Source organism: Acanthochromis polyacanthus, chromosome 7, assembly GCF_021347895.1.
Source record: "Acanthochromis polyacanthus isolate Apoly-LR-REF ecotype Palm Island chromosome 7, KAUST_Apoly_ChrSc, whole genome shotgun sequence".
Classification (NCBI taxonomy): Eukaryota; Metazoa; Chordata; class Actinopteri; family Pomacentridae; genus Acanthochromis; species Acanthochromis polyacanthus.
Window position 1 is genome coordinate 28550463 of NC_067119.1, and position 17689 is coordinate 28568151.

At 41.4% G+C, this 17689-nt stretch overlaps 1 protein-coding gene across 24 annotated transcripts in view; it reads right to left on the reverse strand.

Moving 5' to 3' along the window:
* Positions 1–17689, reverse strand: part of rimbp2b (RIMS binding protein 2b) — a 101905-nt gene that overhangs the window by 21177 nt on the left and 63039 nt on the right. For 18 of the 24 annotated variants that reach the window (XR_007942871.1, XM_051950340.1, XM_051950342.1 and 15 more), the window contains 11 exons: positions 16366–16488; positions 14803–14907; positions 12160–12210; positions 11649–11669; positions 9164–9368; positions 7151–7299; positions 6326–6405; positions 5532–5641; positions 4581–5453; positions 1786–1958; positions 226–894 (listed from right to left, as the gene is read on the reverse strand). Coding sequence is in view for 23 of the 24 variants with exons in the window: in XM_051950340.1 (XP_051806300.1) it covers positions 226–894; positions 1786–1958; positions 4581–5453; positions 5532–5641; positions 6326–6405; positions 7151–7299; positions 9164–9368; positions 11649–11669; positions 12160–12210; positions 14803–14907; positions 16366–16488 (2559 nt within the window). In the remaining variant the exon portion in view is untranslated. Of the gene's footprint in view, positions 1–225; positions 895–1785; positions 1959–4580; positions 5454–5531; positions 5642–6325; positions 6406–7150; positions 7300–9163; positions 9369–11648; positions 11670–12159; positions 12211–14802; positions 14908–15929; positions 16113–16365; positions 16489–17689 lie in introns of those variants that run through there. The other 6 variants (XM_022193154.2, XM_051950359.1, XM_051950357.1 and 3 more) reach the window with 4 other exon arrangements.

The following is a 17689-nucleotide window of genomic DNA, read 5'->3' on the forward strand; positions in this document are numbered from 1 at the left end:
AGAAATGTTAGACTTTTATATCGATAAAGAGAGAACAATGAGGAAGGAGAAGCCAAGAAAAAACAATGATCTGGATATATTAGGATATTACAGTTCTATCTTTTGTAAGTAAAATTATCCTGACAGATATTCACATTAGCTTAATGAAAAAAAGATTTCTAGGTTCAGTGTTCAATTCTGTTACATGTTGAGATGAAAACTGTTTTGTATCTAATTCTCACGCACCCGGTTGCCCTCAGCAAACACTCTCTGGGCAGCTTCCCTGGCCATGGCCTTGGCGATGGTGTTGGGGATGGGGACTCCCTGAGGCTGCGGCAGGATCCTCTGAGGAGAGGGTGAACGCCGAGGCGGGAAGTGCGGCGGCTCCAGGTTGGGTCCGCGCATGGGAGGCAACGGAGAAGGGGAGCGCTCCCAGGGCTGGGCTGGCCGCAGGCCCACCTCATGCTCTTTGGTTTCTGGCTCTCTGGCACTTACTAATGGTTTGGACTTGGGCATAGAGTGACGCTGAAAATGAGGCTGGGGATGAGGAGGAGGAGGGTGGTGGACAGGCTGCGAGTGCGGCTGTGCGTGGGGCAGCGTGTGGGGCTGGGGTCGAGACAGAGGCTGCACCTGGGGCTGGGGGTGGTTTGGGGGGTATGTTGACGGGTAAGGAGGGTGGGTCTGTGAGTGCACCGGGTGGGACTGCGGATGTGGCATAGAATGTGGAGGTGCTGTGGTTCTGTGGGAGAGACGTGGAGAGCCCAGGAGATTGTGCGGGATGATGGCCACAGGCGAGTCCTGGGACTCTCCTTGTGTTGATAACGTCCTTACAATGACTTCCCTGGCCTCCAGACACTGAATCCTGTTTAACTCCACGGTCACATAGTCTGCTGTGGGGTACAAGACCTCTGCTATCTGCATTCACAAAGGAGGAAAAGAGTCCTTACCAAAGGGCAATTCAGAATGTCAGCATGCACAAGCACTCACTCTGCAGATGTGCCGAGACACAAACAAACATGTAACTACATACAATTGTAGCAGGGCTGCCACTGCAATTTATACTTTAACCGTCCATTAATCTGTCAGTTATTTTCTCAATCAATCGATTAGTTGATTGGTGAATAAAATGCCAGAAAATGGTAAAAAATATCAGTGTTTCCCAAATCCTAAGACAAGGTCCTCAAATTTCTTGTTTTAGCCATAATCCAAAGATATTCACTTTACTGTCATGAAGGAGGAAAGTAGCTAGAATATATTAAATTTAGGAAGTGGAATCAGAGGAGTTTTTCCCTTAAAGGATTACATAAATAAATCAGTTATCAAAACAAGTGGGAATTAACTGATTGGTTGACAACTTGTCAATTAATTGATTAATGACTGCAGATCTAATTGGTAGCTCTCATACCTTGGTTGTAGAAAAATACCAGTTTTATTCACTTATAAATGACAATAAACAGATGTGCAGTCTTGGATCATCACCCACTTCACACCTGTTTGTGGCTTTTAAACCAGCATACTGGTTTTTCTTTCAAAATTAGAATAAAAAACGTTTTGGTTATTAGACACACATGTTGTCACACACAAAGTAAATAATAACTCAGTGGAGCTTACTACTGCTCCCTTCATGAGTATATGTCTTATGTCCTGTCCCTCGGGTCTGGATATCATCATTTAATCATGTCTCCAGGAGATGGCAATAGAGCACTACTCACAGAAGTCACCACTGAGAAAAGCAAAGGCTACTTCTTTTAAGATCTATGCTGTAAAATCGGGAAAAATGTAAAGACTTGTTCTGACATTTGGTACCTTTTGTCCCTTCGTGCACACGGCATAGCCAATCACACTGGCCCCGTTGGAAGTTCCTGAAGGCGTCAGGGGTGGCGGCTTCCATCTGACCTGCAGGAACCCAGGTGTCTGACCACACTGGACCTGCACCTCCTGTGGAGGGAGAGGGGGCCCTGGAGAACACAACACACACACTGGATAAGGAGAGAAAAAAAACACAGCTCAACAGTGGCTGAACCAGCTGACACTGTTTGATCAAAAATGAATGTGCTGACCTTGGTAGTATCTCAGATTCAATATTCATTTCACTGTGGGTTGAAACAGGGATACTCTCATTCTCTGGGAACTGTAGTATGTCTCACCTCTGCAGTAAGCAGTGTATACAGCAAAACCTGACCGTATTACCAGAAATTGTGTTAACAATGCAATCGGATATTAAATTCTAAATATGTGCTCGTATTTGCTATTAAGTAATGAGACAGCTGTATAGTCCCATTTAATACATACAAATATGGTGCTTTGTAGGATGATTCTGGTATATTTATGCTCATCTCTGTGCAGGTTCATGGTGTGCATGCAAAGGTTCATTCATATACGTATTTGCAGGCTTTACATTGGTGGAAAAAACCCAGTTTGCCAACATTTGGCCGTCAGTGAATCTACAGCAATATCCTGTTGCCAAATTCTTGCTGACAATTTTGTATGGAGCGTCAGAAAAACACAGTTTGCGATTTCTACAATCTGTCAGCGCTGCCTGCATACTAAACAACATATCCATCTGTGCAGTGCTGCTGCTAACCTGCCGTCACACAGTGAGCGAGAGCGAGCAGATGCAGTCAGCAGTGTCTCCAAGCCGCAACGTGCAGCTGTGTGAACATCGGAGAATCTGCATCAATACAACCTTAATCACATTTCTACAGCGACTGTCAGTGGACGGCACAGCCTTGGAACGGCAGCGGCGCTTGTTAGGAGATTTCATTTCCTCTTGTCATTTTAAACTATCCCTCTCATAAACAAACAATCTTCTCTGACCAGTGAAATGACTGTTTGAATGAATATTTCATTGGAGCCACTTTCATTAATACTGGACACAAACAGCACACGCTGTTTTCCAGCCACTGAATTGGTGACATCTCACATAACGGGGTATCACTGTGGACTAATGAAGGAACTTGTTTGAAGAACACATGCTGAGTGCTAAAACCTAATATAGTGCTACCAGACACTGTCCTTCTTATTGGCAACAATTGTCTGTCTTCCACCAATACTGAGACTATTTCAGACGTGGCTAATTAACATGTTCAATAAATAGATCATTTAATGAACTCTCAGCATGTGGGCCCGTTAGCTGCCAAAAGAAAATGTCAATTCCCGCTCTGTCCTCCCCTCTCTTTCTTTTTGTCATCGCTCCAGTTCATCATTTCTCTTTTATGTCCTATGTCTTATGTCCTCTTTTGTGGCGTCTGATTTTCTACACTTCTACCTAAACATTGGCAGTGACCTTTTCCTTTCCATGTCCAATTAAGGTTAAATTATCACAATCGATGCCCCAGGAGCAACAATATGAACAACATTTAATCGGCACCCACAATTAGCTAATTACCCTGTGCCTCTACATTTATACACCAACACAGTGCCATAAATGTAGCTGGCAGTGGAAAAAAATCCCTTCTATTGCAGTCTTGCTTTAAAAGACAGTCAGATTGTGAGACCCAAGTCAGTGTTGGCAACAGTGAAGCAACAAAGAGCCTCTAGGGAGAAGAAGTCCCAGAGATCTATGTTTACTATTTACACTCATTTGGCATCGAGAGACTCTTGTTTCCAGTGTTATGCAGCTCTTTTTTCACAGAATGCTTGCTGAATGTTTTCTCATTACACTTTTTTTTCCCCCTTTCCCCCTGCCATGCATGTGTCTTATCGCAGTAGCACACACACAAATCCTTGAGGGCAATCTAAAAGTGGCTGGGGAGAAATGAAAATGCCTAAGATGTTTGTCACGTTTGTAGATGTAATGGGCTTGAAGTGTGAGGCTGAGTAAATACACAGATTGCTGGGTTGGGTGTAAATTATCAGCTTTCTTTGTGAAATAGAGGACTTTGAAGGACTACAAGAACAACAGTTACATTGGCGGGAGAACAGTAGAACAATGTTTCCCTTTTATCCTTAATACACCTCTTAACAAAACTTACAAACTGACTGTGTCTGCAAACACTAACACATCTTTGGTTCAGACTGAGTTCTTTTATCAGTCTTATTTGCTGCCACAGCAGGCAGCTGTATTCAATGAAAAAGCACTTATGAAGCCTCTGTACATGTATGTGCAGAAGAAAGTGAAGCATTTTGCGGCTAAAAAGCGTGAGATTTTTCTCAGACATCAAAAAGATCTAACAGGGGCCTAAAAGAACACGACTGTCAGACTTAAATCTGCCAGGCGGCCAAACATACCAGTGAATGACTGCAAATGTTGCTTTGTGTCCACTGGATGAGTAAATAGTCAACGTTCACCTCAACAACTTACTGCTACTCCCCTGGTGACCAAAAATTAGGCAGGCAAAATACAAGTTAACGTTAATTTTTTAGGACAAATGTGGTTCAGAAGCGATGCCAGCCGGGTCTTTGTGAGGCAGTATTTCATTAGAGCCAACCAACCAAACAACAGACTGACATTGTCATCCCTTCAGCCATGCTAGAATTGCTAAAAACAGCCCTGAAGTGCTAGCCAAGGCCACACAATCACACACCAGGTAGGAGAAAGACCCTGCATCGCTGTGGTTTACAAAACCGATTAAAGTGCCAATGTGAGTAATGTTTCTGACCTGCAGGCTGAGTGCAGAACTCCACTGAGATTTCCCTCTTCTCCCTTTGATCCATTGGAAGCTGCCAAGGCACCTGATGTGGCTGCGCGACAACCTTCACCTTGTAAACTGTCATCGGCTTCAAGTTGAAAAACTTGTACTTGTAGCCACCGGCCTTGATCATGTCGTACTCTGCACCATTGAGGATGATGGTGTGGCTGTAGTTGCTATTGCTGGGCATCCAGGAGAGCTCAGCAGAGACCTGCGTGATGCTGTCCACCCGCAGGTAGTAAGGTGCCACCACCACGTCCTTTCCCACTAGAAGAGTGCACCGGAGTTCGTCCGACGGGCCCCGGTCAGTGATGCTCTGCACTGAGATGCGGTAAGTGTTTGTGGCCAGATTGAGCTTTTCAATAAGAGACTTTGTCCTGCCCCCGTAGGGGACACTCATGCGAACCTCCTTATCCACCAAGACATTGTAGCCACTGATGGAGCCCCAGCCAGGTGGGACCACAGGAGGATCCCACCCAATAATCACACTCTTGGCCAGTTGTTTAATCAGGTTGATGCGGCGGGGATAAGGCACAATGTCTTCACCGACTTCGTCAATGCTGACGTCCAAGGTTCCTGTCCCATTGCTGGAGGAGCCCAGGAGGTCCATGCCCAAGCTGCTGGTGCTTAGACAGTCGAGTTTACTGTCAGACAGCAGGCTGCTTATGCCTGTTCCCGTTCCTGTGCCAACCCCCAGTCTCTGAGACCCCAGGCTACTGTGGTTGAGGTAGCCAGGTTCTTTGACCACTGTGTCCCTGTGTTTGACAGAGGTCGTCTCGTCATCTTGGACAAAATCCACAAAATTGGACGGGACGAGTCCCCGCTGTCCATCCAGCAGCTCTCCTGAGGAATAAAAAGGAGATAGTTGGTACTGTGGAGATGCTGTACACAGCATTAAACAACAAAACAAATATGTCAGACCTTCGTAAAAGCCGTCCTCATCCATTGTTCCGTAAACATAGAGGTACTTCCCTGCCACCAGAGGGAGCTCTGCCTCAGGATGCTCATTAGGCCCATCATAAGGATTGTAACTACAGTGAAAAACATCAAAAACAAGTAAATTCCCAAAATGTTACACTTTTTTTTTACAACCATTCTTGAAGTTGCATCAAATGCTGCATATCTCATATACATGTCAAGGAAAAAATACTTGCTAAATACGGCTTTAAAAATCCAAAGTTTGTTTCTATTCTATTTTTTCAAAAATATTTTGCTTTTTGCAAATATGAGAGAGCTGAGGACAGTGTGGGTTGAAAGCTTTGGCCTTGTTTCACATATCAGTGTGCTGAGGATTCCAATTATTTTTTGTGCTGACAGGTAATTTTCTTCCGCGATAGAAACACTGAATCATCTTTAAGACCACAGCCCAAAGCTCTGAGAGAAAAAGCAAATATTCTCAGCAAATAATCTCAGCAGGATCTGTCCATGACTTGTCTACACAGAGCAGACGGTTCAGTTTGCTGTGAAGGATTTTTGACCATCCGTCTTTTTAATTATCACGCTCTTCTGTCTCGCACTGCTGGTCGGTGGGTTTCCCTAATGTAAGCACAAAGCTCCTGTTCAAGCATTCTTTAAAAAATAAACTAAAAAAATTAAGTTAAGGCACTACAATGACTTAAAATAATGTTTACAGCAGAAACAGCTTAATTTTACACAAAAAAAAGAACCACTGTAAATAGCAGGCGAATATTTAACTGTGTGTTTTGTGTTCATACCTGTAGCGAGCAATACACAGACGAACCTTCCCTGTGAACCGTGGTTTGGACCTGGTAGTTGAGCTCAGCTCTTTGTCCATCTGAAGAAGGAAAAATGTACAAATAACTCAGTTTTCAACCTCGATTGCTCCTGAAATCATTTTACATTGTGTAAAGGACAAAGCTAGCAAACCCATTTGAATATTTTGTGTAAAAATGACAAGATTTTCAGAGACAAAGAGAAAAACAAAATGCAGGATCTTTTACCCTGCTCTGTATTTCACACATTGCCCCCCCCACCCCACCCCCACCCCCACCCCCCAACAAAAAAAATGTGAACATGTCTTCCTTAGATGGGATCTGTCTACCACAAAAATGTATTTTCCAAAAGATATATAACATGTATGATATTCCATCTGGTTAAATCTTTAACCTCATGTTCACTCAGTGTATTTTGATCAATCCTGAACAATCAGCCTGCATAAGTAAAACTGGGAAGCCCCCAGGATCCCTGCTGTGTGGATTTTCTCTCATTCAGCCCAAACACATTACTTAGATTATAGTGAATCAGCGTTTCCTAATATAGTCCCAAAGTGCTGTCTATAATAAATGATAACAGAGGTATGAATGAGCCAGTGGATCTAACAGACACTTGTCACCTGCTGTTGAAGCAGAACAGCAACAGAAATTCATTTGAGTAAATTTAGGATGTTTAGATAGTCGAGCCTTGTGCAGCCTGAAGTTTGTTGGATTTATTTTGTTGGAGATGTATGCAATGGGTTTTGAATAGAGAAATGTGCAGTAAAGCAGGAGCCATATGGGACAGAAACGGATGGCATCAGATACCTCTGAGAGGAAAGCCCGTGCTGGGCTGCTGCCTCGACTGCGAGTGAGGAATGTTGGCTTGACAGAGAGGAGCTCGGGCTTGTCTCCACTGATCTGGAGAGGTCGAATGAACTCAGATATCAAAGATCTGCTTGTTGGAGCCTCATTGCCTGTAGAACAAACACAACACATCTCATTAGATACTCAAAAGATAACAGAACTACTATCACAGTGAAAATCATAAGAATAGCACTAACACCATATGTGCATCTCACATCTTATTTCATGCATGTTTTCACATCTACTTTAACGGTACATATTACTAAAAATATGGTATTAGTTTACTGGCTTACAGTCACTGAAAAGGTTTTACTTTATCACTAAATATAATTTACTAACATTTCTGTTAAGCAGGCATAATTTATGTGGATTTCTGTCTTACTGTAATATGTTCCTCTATTTCCAATCACTTGTAAAACAAAACACACAAAAGTAATTATGGCTACATAACAAGAGCTGAACAATGCGTAGTGCTGTAATTAGTGAAGCACTTGTGTATTCATCAAAACAAGAGGAAAAACAAACAGAACAAGTTTTGCAAGCTAGCGGCTATTTCTCAGAGTGATTGATTATTTTATTACCAGTTTGTGTTTACTGCTGATTAAGTCAGAAGCCCCTCAGACTTCATATTTCAGATGTGATTTTTTTCTTCACTTCATTGTGAAGGAACTGACTCCTCTTCAAATACTGTACAGTGTGGTGACATTACCAGTCACTCTCACATGACAGAGTATTTATTCAGTGGTGCAGTGCTTTAGCAAGAGTAAGGTACGATCACAGCCACCTGAACCCCTGGGATGCATCTGTAGAAAAACACTTTTTGCTCAAATATTTAGTTCTTTAGTGCTAACAGACTGATCAGTCACAACATCTGGGGTGAAGTGTATGACATTGATCACCAATACAAGGAAAACCTTGTATCCTGACATGAATCCATCCCTCCATCAGGACAATGCACCTCACCGCAACATAAAAAACTGCCCAGGAACAGCTCAAGGAACATGAAAAAGAGCTCAAGTGTTGACTTGGCCTCCAAACTCCGCAGATCCCAAACCCAATCTACAGAGACCTGCACCTCACAACCCACAGGGCCCAAAGGCTCCACTGCCAGACATCACAGGAAACGGTGACACTCCCAGGAGAGATGTGCCCATCCATTTTTATGAAACTAGGGGGAGGCCCATATATTAGCCAGATTTGTTAAATGCAGTAGCAGATCATTTGATCAGAAGATTTGCAGGAGTCACACAGAAATGGTTCATTCCACCTCAATTCACCAAATGCCTTCCATCTGACCAAATTTGGTCAAAACTATTTTGAAGTTTTTTTTTTTCTATTCTACCAACCATAAAACTTTTATTGTTAACCATAAAAGGCAGATTTTTCCTCTACTATTGGCACCAACAGGAGCTTTAAAACATAGTATGTATATGGTGTCAGTCAGAGGAAGACTTTAAGACTTTTAGTCTTTTTTTATATAACATACACTACCGTTCAAAAGTATGGGGTCACCCAGACAATTTCATGTTTTCCATGAAAACCCACACTTCTATTCATGTGCTAACATAACTGCATAAGGCTTTTCTAATAATCAGTTAGCCTTTCACCACCATTAGCTAACACAATGTAGCATTAGAACACAGGAGTGATGGTTGCTGGAAATGTTCCTCTGTACCCCTATGGAGATATTCCATTAAAAATCCAGCTAGAATAGTCATTTACCACATTAACAATGTCTAGGCTGTATTTATGATTAATTTAATGTTATCTTCATTGAAAAAAATGCTTTTCTTTCAAGAATAAGGACATTTCTAAGTACCCCCAAATGTTTGAATGGTAGTGTACATATATGCACAGAAATATGAGATTGTCAGGTGCAAACTTTTTTTTTTTTAATTTGGTGAATTGAGGTGGAATGACCAACTGTTAGAGAAAAAAACCAAACACATTTGAAGCAGCAAGTCCTCCACATACCTTTACCTATGGGGGCAGCCAGTCCATTAAGGAGCTGTGACAGGGATTTGTTGGGAGACCCCGGAGATTCACATAGAGTTAGGGGCTCAGTGCTGAGGATGTCGAACTTCCCAGCCTGGAGCCGGAACTTCTCCAGCTCTTTTGACAGGAGGTTGAACTGCTCACTCTGATTCCGACATTTTTCCTCCAGCTCACGGACTTTGGCCTGATTACGGTGAGGGAGGAGAGTCATCAGGAGAGGAGTGAGAGACAGAAAGACAAACAGATGGGCAGAATGGGAGAGGGAGGGACAGGGTGGGAAAAGAGAGAGGCAACAGAGCAAGAGAAATAAGGACACCACAGCACGACATTATGCACACAGAAATAGCACACATGTACAGTAGGTATGTATACAACGCTGTACATACGTCTACTGTCTACACACAAATTGAAAATGGAATCACATTTACAGTAGGACTTTTAACACGGATCAGTCATTGCAGAGTCTTGAAATGACATTTTTAACTACTACTGACAGTACATTATACAAATCACATGCACAATTACAGAACAGTTAAAGCTATTAATAGAAAAAAACATTAAAAAAAACCTCTACTTTCAAGGCAGTATGCAGGGCCAAACTGTCTTAGAGGATGAGGCTGATGATATTCAATATTTTTCCTTATTGTCAAGTAATGCCGTGAAAAGACTTGAACCAACAATAATTTAATCTGACAAACTAGTATTGTCTGTGCAGTGGAAGTCTGCTGCAGCTTATCCGGCAAGCCTGAAATTATTAAAGCAAAAACTAATAAAAGCACATCGCTGCCGAGGGTAACAGGTTCCTTAACAATGATGAACGCTGCCAGTGGAGTTTATTTTAAGTCAATCCCACACATTGTGCACCATCCTGCTGCTGGAAATAATCACGAGAGCACCAAATGTGTCCTAATCTGCAGCTGAGAATAGTCTGCAGCAAATGCACTGTTCACTTCAGTTGGAGTCACGTTTGCTGAAAAAAGCAAATGTGTTTGGAAATATTTAAACCCATCCTTGGAAATTAATGGGCTTTGGGCCGAGAGCCACAGGTAAGGTAGAGAAATCTGAAAATATTGTTGATAGTGGTCTTTTCACAGGACGCTAACAATAATAGAAATATTAAATATCATTATTTGTATATAATACTGTATATTCTTGCACTTAATATATATATTAAGAGCAAGAAACATGACTGCACAAACTGACACTGATCAACTGAACACAGGTTTGTAGGCAGGTATAATGGAAATTCCAGGTGCTAGAGCAGAATTCTCAAGATCAGTGATTCACTTCTCAGTCTGGAACTGAGAACAGTCTGAAACAGAAATGCTCTGGAAGACACCGAAGCAACCGTGGAATTTTTATCTATTTATTTTTGTTTTAACACTGCCCAACACACAGCAACGCCTGCTGCTTCAGTTATTTTTCCTACGCCGTTCTAATAAAACACTGAATCCACTTCATGCAGGCAGGTTGCTGCTGGATAGAACATGCTGCTAGCAGACTGACGACAAAGGAATCCTGCATTTGTGAAACAGAATTAGTAAATTAGGAGATATTAGTATTATTGGCATCATACAGTTTGCAGCTGTATGGCAAGGAGACAGTTTTGTGTAAACACATGCTGGAGAACACACATGCAACGCTACAAAAGAGAAGGATCACATTCATCACCGTCTGGCATGGTTTCATTAATAAAAAATAGTCTTTTATGTTCAAAAAGCTCCTGTTGCTTCAATGTGATGACTAATATTTATATTCTTTAAAACTGAAAAAGTTCTGAAATGTCTGCATAAACATAATGACTTCAAAATCTGTATTTATTGCAAGATCGTCTTGCTAATTTATTCAGATACTTTAACACATATTTAGTCTTCTGAAAGCAGATTTGTACACCTCAGTGTGTTGGTGGCTTTGGTTATGTGGAACTGAGGCTGGAGATTGAGGCCCCAGGAACTCATGTTTAATTGAAGTCCATCCATATTTTGTAACTTGATTTTGTGAGTCCGTCATCAATTGTTAAGTGAGTGTAGCTGAATTTTTCTTTATGATCAAATCACAAAGACCTCCAGTTTATGCTGTCAGTCATGTTCTAGCCTTTCAAAAAAATATCTTGCGGGTTTGCTTTGATGGGAATCGTGAAACAGAGCTGAGTGGGTAGTAAAGCCCTAGACAGATCGCTCTGAAGCAGCTCTGAATCGTTCTGGAAACCAAAAAGCAGTGACCAAACATTAAATCAGCTCATAACTGGTGTGTGCTTCATGTCACCTTTTGATCACCATTTATCCAGATATATATCGCATTTAAAATCGACTCAAGTGACCATGATGAATAGTTGTTTATTTTGCAGCGTAGTGCTAAAACACCTCCGGGGCCAAAGTAAACATGAGGCACTGCAGATTCTATCGACTAACTTCTCAAAGGTGTAAAAAAAAATATCAAGTAAATAAAAGCAATGCTGAAATACCTGCATGCTGTCCAAGTGGTTCTGTTTAAGCATAAACACACATCCATACAATGAAAAGAGATGTAGGAAAGAAATAAAGCACAATTACACATGTGATCACTCATACACATCTTGAAAGCACAGCACTCTTGAAATTACAATCTACGACACACGCACACACACACGCATATCACCGTATTACAAAACTAATTTAAAGACGAACAAAGGGATTTTGACATTTTTTAAACGATTTATTCACCTTAACTCTGATGGGTAAATACGTATTTCTAAAGCCACTATAACAACAGTGAGTAAAGAACTCTAGACACTCAGGATTCAGTTTTTAAAACATGACGACTAAAAGAAGAAGATCAGGATTTCAGGAAATGAGGTCAGGACGAGCAGGAAAAAATGACTCTAGGTTTACACAGGTCTACCTCGAGGGTTGACTAGTCCCGTATGTTCGAGCAGAAACCACAAAAACACACACTCAGCTCCCCCGCATGCTCTACCCCAGAGCCCAGACGCTCACCTCTAACAGATGGACAGCGCCTTCATGTTCCTTTTTAGCCTCAACCTGAGCCTGGGAAACACAAGGTGCAGTTCACTCAAATTGCAGTTTAGAAGGCAGTTTAGTTTCAGTTTAAAACACCAATGAAAAGCCTTAAACAGACAAAATGGAGACACATTTAAGCTCATTGGTGCTCAGAGTGAAAATGGTTGAAAAGAAAGCGCCCACCATAAGCAGTTTAATTATTTTGCTCACATTTGACATTTACCTGGGTCAATATATAATTGTGGAACTTTTTGTATCATAGTTGACATTTTTGCTGTTTTCAGGCCTAAAATCAACACGGCCACCTATAACCAAACACCACATGGTATTTTTAGACAAAGATTCTTCTAAATATTACATATACAAGTGAGTAAAATTGAAATTGAAAGTTATTTATAATGATATTGTAGTAAACCTATTGGCATGTGATAAATCCACACTTGACTCACACACTACTTTATATTAAATAACTCAGAAAGCCTTGGAGTCTTGCCAGTGTTTTCTTCAGGAGGAAATGACATCATGGGGAGCAGGTCATGTGATCTGGAATTAACACACTTCCTTGAGAGGTGTTTTTGTAATGGGTAGCTGAGTTGAAAGTGATTTCTCAGACACAGATACAATTAGTTAGTTTCTATATAAATTGGATATACTGCCAAAAAATCAATATCTGTCATGATTATCTCAACTTAATAAAAAGAACACAATCAAAACTATTTTTGAATAAGATTATTTTATTATTGTATTAAATTGGGATGGTTATTTAGTTGAGATTTTTTATTAATAAATGATTGTTTCCATCATAAATAATTATGGAATTTGTAAAGACATGATCATAATGAACATAAAAACAGTTGTTTTTTTTTCTTTCACTAAAAATGTATGCAAGATATATCCCATGGACTGTCAAAGTCCCTCTATTACATATTGACCCACCTACAGTGTCTTGATTCTAGCAGAAATCCGTTGGTACTTTACCAAAATCACCTCAACACCATTTTCACTTTTCATCTTTTATGTTCTTTTAAGCCTATTTTTCAACATGACTTATGCAACAAGAAACAATTGTGTGCATGCAAGAAAGTTAATATCATGAAGGAAGCATTATCCTGGGAGTATGCAAACCCTGGATCCCAAACCACATGCCCAGGAAGAGATTCAGCAACAGAAACATTTGCATCATTTCATTCTTTCCATTTTGGTTTTCCAAAATACGGAAATCCTTTGTTTTTCTAACAAGCATCCTTCCCCTCCTGTAAAACCAGCAGTAGAGCTAACAGGGGCTTTTGATTCACATTTGACATGCTGTAATAGGTTGACATGTTTGTAATACAGACTGAGCAACAAGTGACCAGCAGTACTCTTCTCACACCTGATACCACACAGGTCTGTGAACGTAAAAGCAAGGCTGATCTGGAGAAAATAACAGTTCCAAGAGAAGTCAAATGTTTTCACAGAGTTTTATACAACAAGCAGAAGGTTTCTAGAACAACTTAGTCACAGGCCTCCAGGTAATTTCAGTCTGAGACCTCATATAATTAATCTTGAACAGAAATCCTTTTGGCTTTTGGTTAAAATATGCTGAATGCCCAGTCTGACCATACAAGTTACATGTTCTTCATATGACGGTCAGTGAAGCACTAAACATGTTTCTCTGGTTTATGTTTGAACGGCTGTTTAAGTTACAGCTAAGAACTAATTTTGTAGCAACATGCAGCAAATATAATTTATAACTAAATTATGTTCCAATGAGAAATTGCAGAGGTTTTGAACATTTGTTTACATATTATAGGAAAGAAGGGAAACACAGCTTAATGCAAGTTATTTTCTTATGGGAACTGGAAAAATCTGTAGAGAAAAAACAAGTGTTCCACATGAATATGAAGAGCATCTGTGGATTTTACAATTTCATAAATCTACTTTGCAGGCAATTAATTTACCAGAATACAGAGAGCAGCCAGTGTCTGAAGGAAGATAAGGCCGTAATGAGCTTCTGTTAATGAGAGAAAAAAGCTGAGAACTACAGCCTGTGAAAGGCTGACTGTGAAGTTGGAACACTGCAGCAACAGCAACACTGTGGTACACACACTGTGTCTAGAGGAGGCATTGGTGACAATTCCTATCACGTTCACACTATCAGCAATCTCAGCCGTCGCTGGGTTTTTGCGTTGACATTACAGTCAGCTCCAGTGCACAGAAGAGGAAGCCCGACCATCAAATGGCCCAGGCCTGCATTTTATTCTTTCTTTAAAACAAGCCTCTAAAAAGTGTCATACCTACTTTGGGTTCTGAATGTCTGATTTGCTCGCTTGTAACAAACAAGAGGAGTGCTTTTGAAATGTTCAGCACTCAGACTTTGGAGAGTGATAGACAGCTGGAGGATGGGGTTTAAGAGGATGCACAGGGAGAGCTCTAGTGATGAAAATGTTGAGAGAGGTGAGCTCTGTAGTCGCTTTAAAAAAGCAGTCTCTCGGTCGACTTTCATCTTTGCTGCACTGTATGTATCACAACGGTGTACAACAAAAAGCTCTTTGACCCATGACACAAGCCGAAGCCTGGGCAAACAAGAAAGCCCAGCCCTCTGGTGCTGTGAGTGTTATGCAACCTGAGTTCTCTTACCTTCTGAAGAAGGTCAATCTCCTGCTGCTTTGCATTGAGTACAGCCAAGGCTTGCTCATGCTCCAACTCTAGCTGCTGCCTCCGCTCTGCAGCCTCGCGCATATGCTGTCCGCAAGGGGTGTAGGGATGGAGAGCCGGAGGGGAAGATTGTGGGGGAGCATAGAGAGGGCTGCTGTTAGTGGAACTAAAATCCAACGGCACTGAGCCAACACAAAATGCATCTCCAGTCTTCGACTCCACACTCAGAGACAACACAGGTGTTACATGTGCACACATCACACATACAAGAGGCTGGTTAACAGTGTACTGACCTTTAAACCCTTATTAACAAGACATAAACTATGCCACGGCAAAATGCAATGTGATAACATGTTTATGCCGAATGATCAGCGGGAAAAAGATCAGATCAAATTTTGCACAAAATGTGCTTATGGATGAGGACTAGAGATGCTTTGCTGTGTGAACAAAAAAAAAACAAAACTTCAATCAACAGTAAGGTTTGCTGCCCCCTTTAGGTAACACAATACCTGTTGGAAGTCTGGTTACTGTTTGAAAAGCTGAAACCCTCAGGGATGTTGTCTTTGCATGATCAATACAGGGTTTTATGTTACATGAAAAGGGTGAGCAAACTCCGTAGCGTGCTCACTTGTCTGTGTTCATCCATAACAACAAAAGAAGCCATACAATACAAGGGACTGAATGCTAGGCTCTTCATAACACAGTATGCCTGTGTCATCCAGTCATGTCACTGCTCCCACTATGTGTGAATATTTGCAACACTGTAAGGTGAAAGAAGCAAATGACATTTTCATGCCAGTAAAAATTGAGGTCTAGGATAGGTAATGTCATCAAACTGGTGGGTGACATTATCATCATGAAGGGTGACCCGGTGTCTCTATCTCCTCGTCCTCCCCCTCCCGTCATCATAAAGCCAAACTCTTTGTCCTGCCTCATGCATACATCACATTCCACAGTGCTGTGGTCTTATAGCCACGTGACCATTCGTATGTCTGGTAAGCAGCCCACGGATAGAGGGAGAGATAAGCACAGCCACTGAGGTGGACAGAAAGCATTCAGAATGGGACTGAACAGGGCTGCTCCCCAACAGATGGACATAACAGTGATACCTTATAAATCTAGCAGGGTGAGAAGGGGCAGAGGGAAGAAAGGAAGGAAGGAAGGAAGGAAGGAAGGAAGGAAGGAAGGAAGGAAGGAAGGAAGGAAGGAAGGAAGGAAGGAAGGGAGAGATCAGGAGGGGCAGGACAACATGAAATAGGAAAAGGAAAGAGGGCAGACTGCTCCAAGCTTCTACTCTTTCACAGCTCCTGGTCAGACCTCCCAACACGACACTGGAAGGCAACAGACATGTCGAGGACATTAGACAGAATAGCGGAACATAACCAGATGGAGGCAGAGTAGCACAGGTAGGAGAAGGGGTACTGGTTTGGGGTTAGGCTCCAAAAAAAACACCTGATTTAGAATCCCAGGATAGATGGACTACTAGAACTAGAAATGCACACAGCACTGACAGATAGAGTCTGCCCTTGGAGCCAGCTTCCTCACCTTGAGCACCTGCTCTAGGTTCTCCAGTTTGCCTTGGAGCTGGTTCCTCTCCCACAGGGCTAAATCTCTCTCCTGCGTCACAGCACCAAGGGTCTCTTTGAGCTGGGCATACTCAGACTTCACCTGTGCAGACGGGACAAGAAAAAATGCAATGAAAGTTTGAGTGTCCAACGATAATACAACATGTCTTTCTCTGCATTAAACCAGTCTGCTAAACTGATTTTCAGCCTCTGTTTCAGGTTACTTGGTGTGCCCATCTTTTACTTCAGACCACAAGTGTACTCACTCTAAACTCTCCCCTCTTTTTGTTAAGAGGTTAGGTAAGTTCAATGTATGACAGAGATAAGAAAATAGGCATAAAATTTTAATAAACGTACAGTTATTGTGTGCCTTTATTATCCTATGTTCCTTTATGACAAGCTGTTACTTTCAGCTTTGGAACTACTTTATTACAGGAGTCCCACACAGGTTTCCCTGCACAGAGAAATTAAAGGCACCCCGTGGAGTTTTCATTACATTCAGTGTTTCTCATTAAAACTCAACGTGTGCATTCTCCATTGCCTACCTAGTAGCATTTTGAATGCATTTCTTTCTTCATAAAACATTTGCAAAGCCATTTCTTTATTAAAACAAACAAACAAACAAACAATAAAAACCTGCATTGTTCACATCCGTGTCAGACAATTTGTATATTTTTGGTGCATTTCTGCCTCCTTATGATCAGTGTCTGAACCTTTTCATTATTTGTCAGAAATACCACAGGATAAATCAGCACCACTTCCTCCTGTTGGCAATCATGAACATATTTCAGGAGCACTGGCAAAATATTCCTGTGATTCATGCAAAGAAGCTAACAAAAATAACAAAAATAACGCCCAGTTGTGGTTTTACAAGTCTTAGAGACGCTCCTTTGCTATTATTAAATAACTACCTTCAATCAAACAGTCTAGCCAGAAAAACTTATGACAACGATGTCCAACCATTTGCCACCTGCATTCCAATTAACAGACTCTTTCAATGTTCCAGTTACACACAACATTTTGTCGTGAATTATTTTTTTGAGGGTGCACAAAGTGTCAGAAACACTACTCAGTAATCTGACCCACTATTGACTATGATGATTAATTAATGCCTCTCTGATATAATATCAACAATAACGGAACATATTGTGCTTCATAAAGGTGGAGTTGCTGCTTTGGATTGAATGCAATTTTTCAGCTGTTGCTATTTTTTCCTGTTTTCAGTGCTGATTTTAAGCGCACAAAGAATTCAATTTAAAACAGGCAGAAACTCTTACAGGCCAGGCGTGGGAGCTTGCTGATAA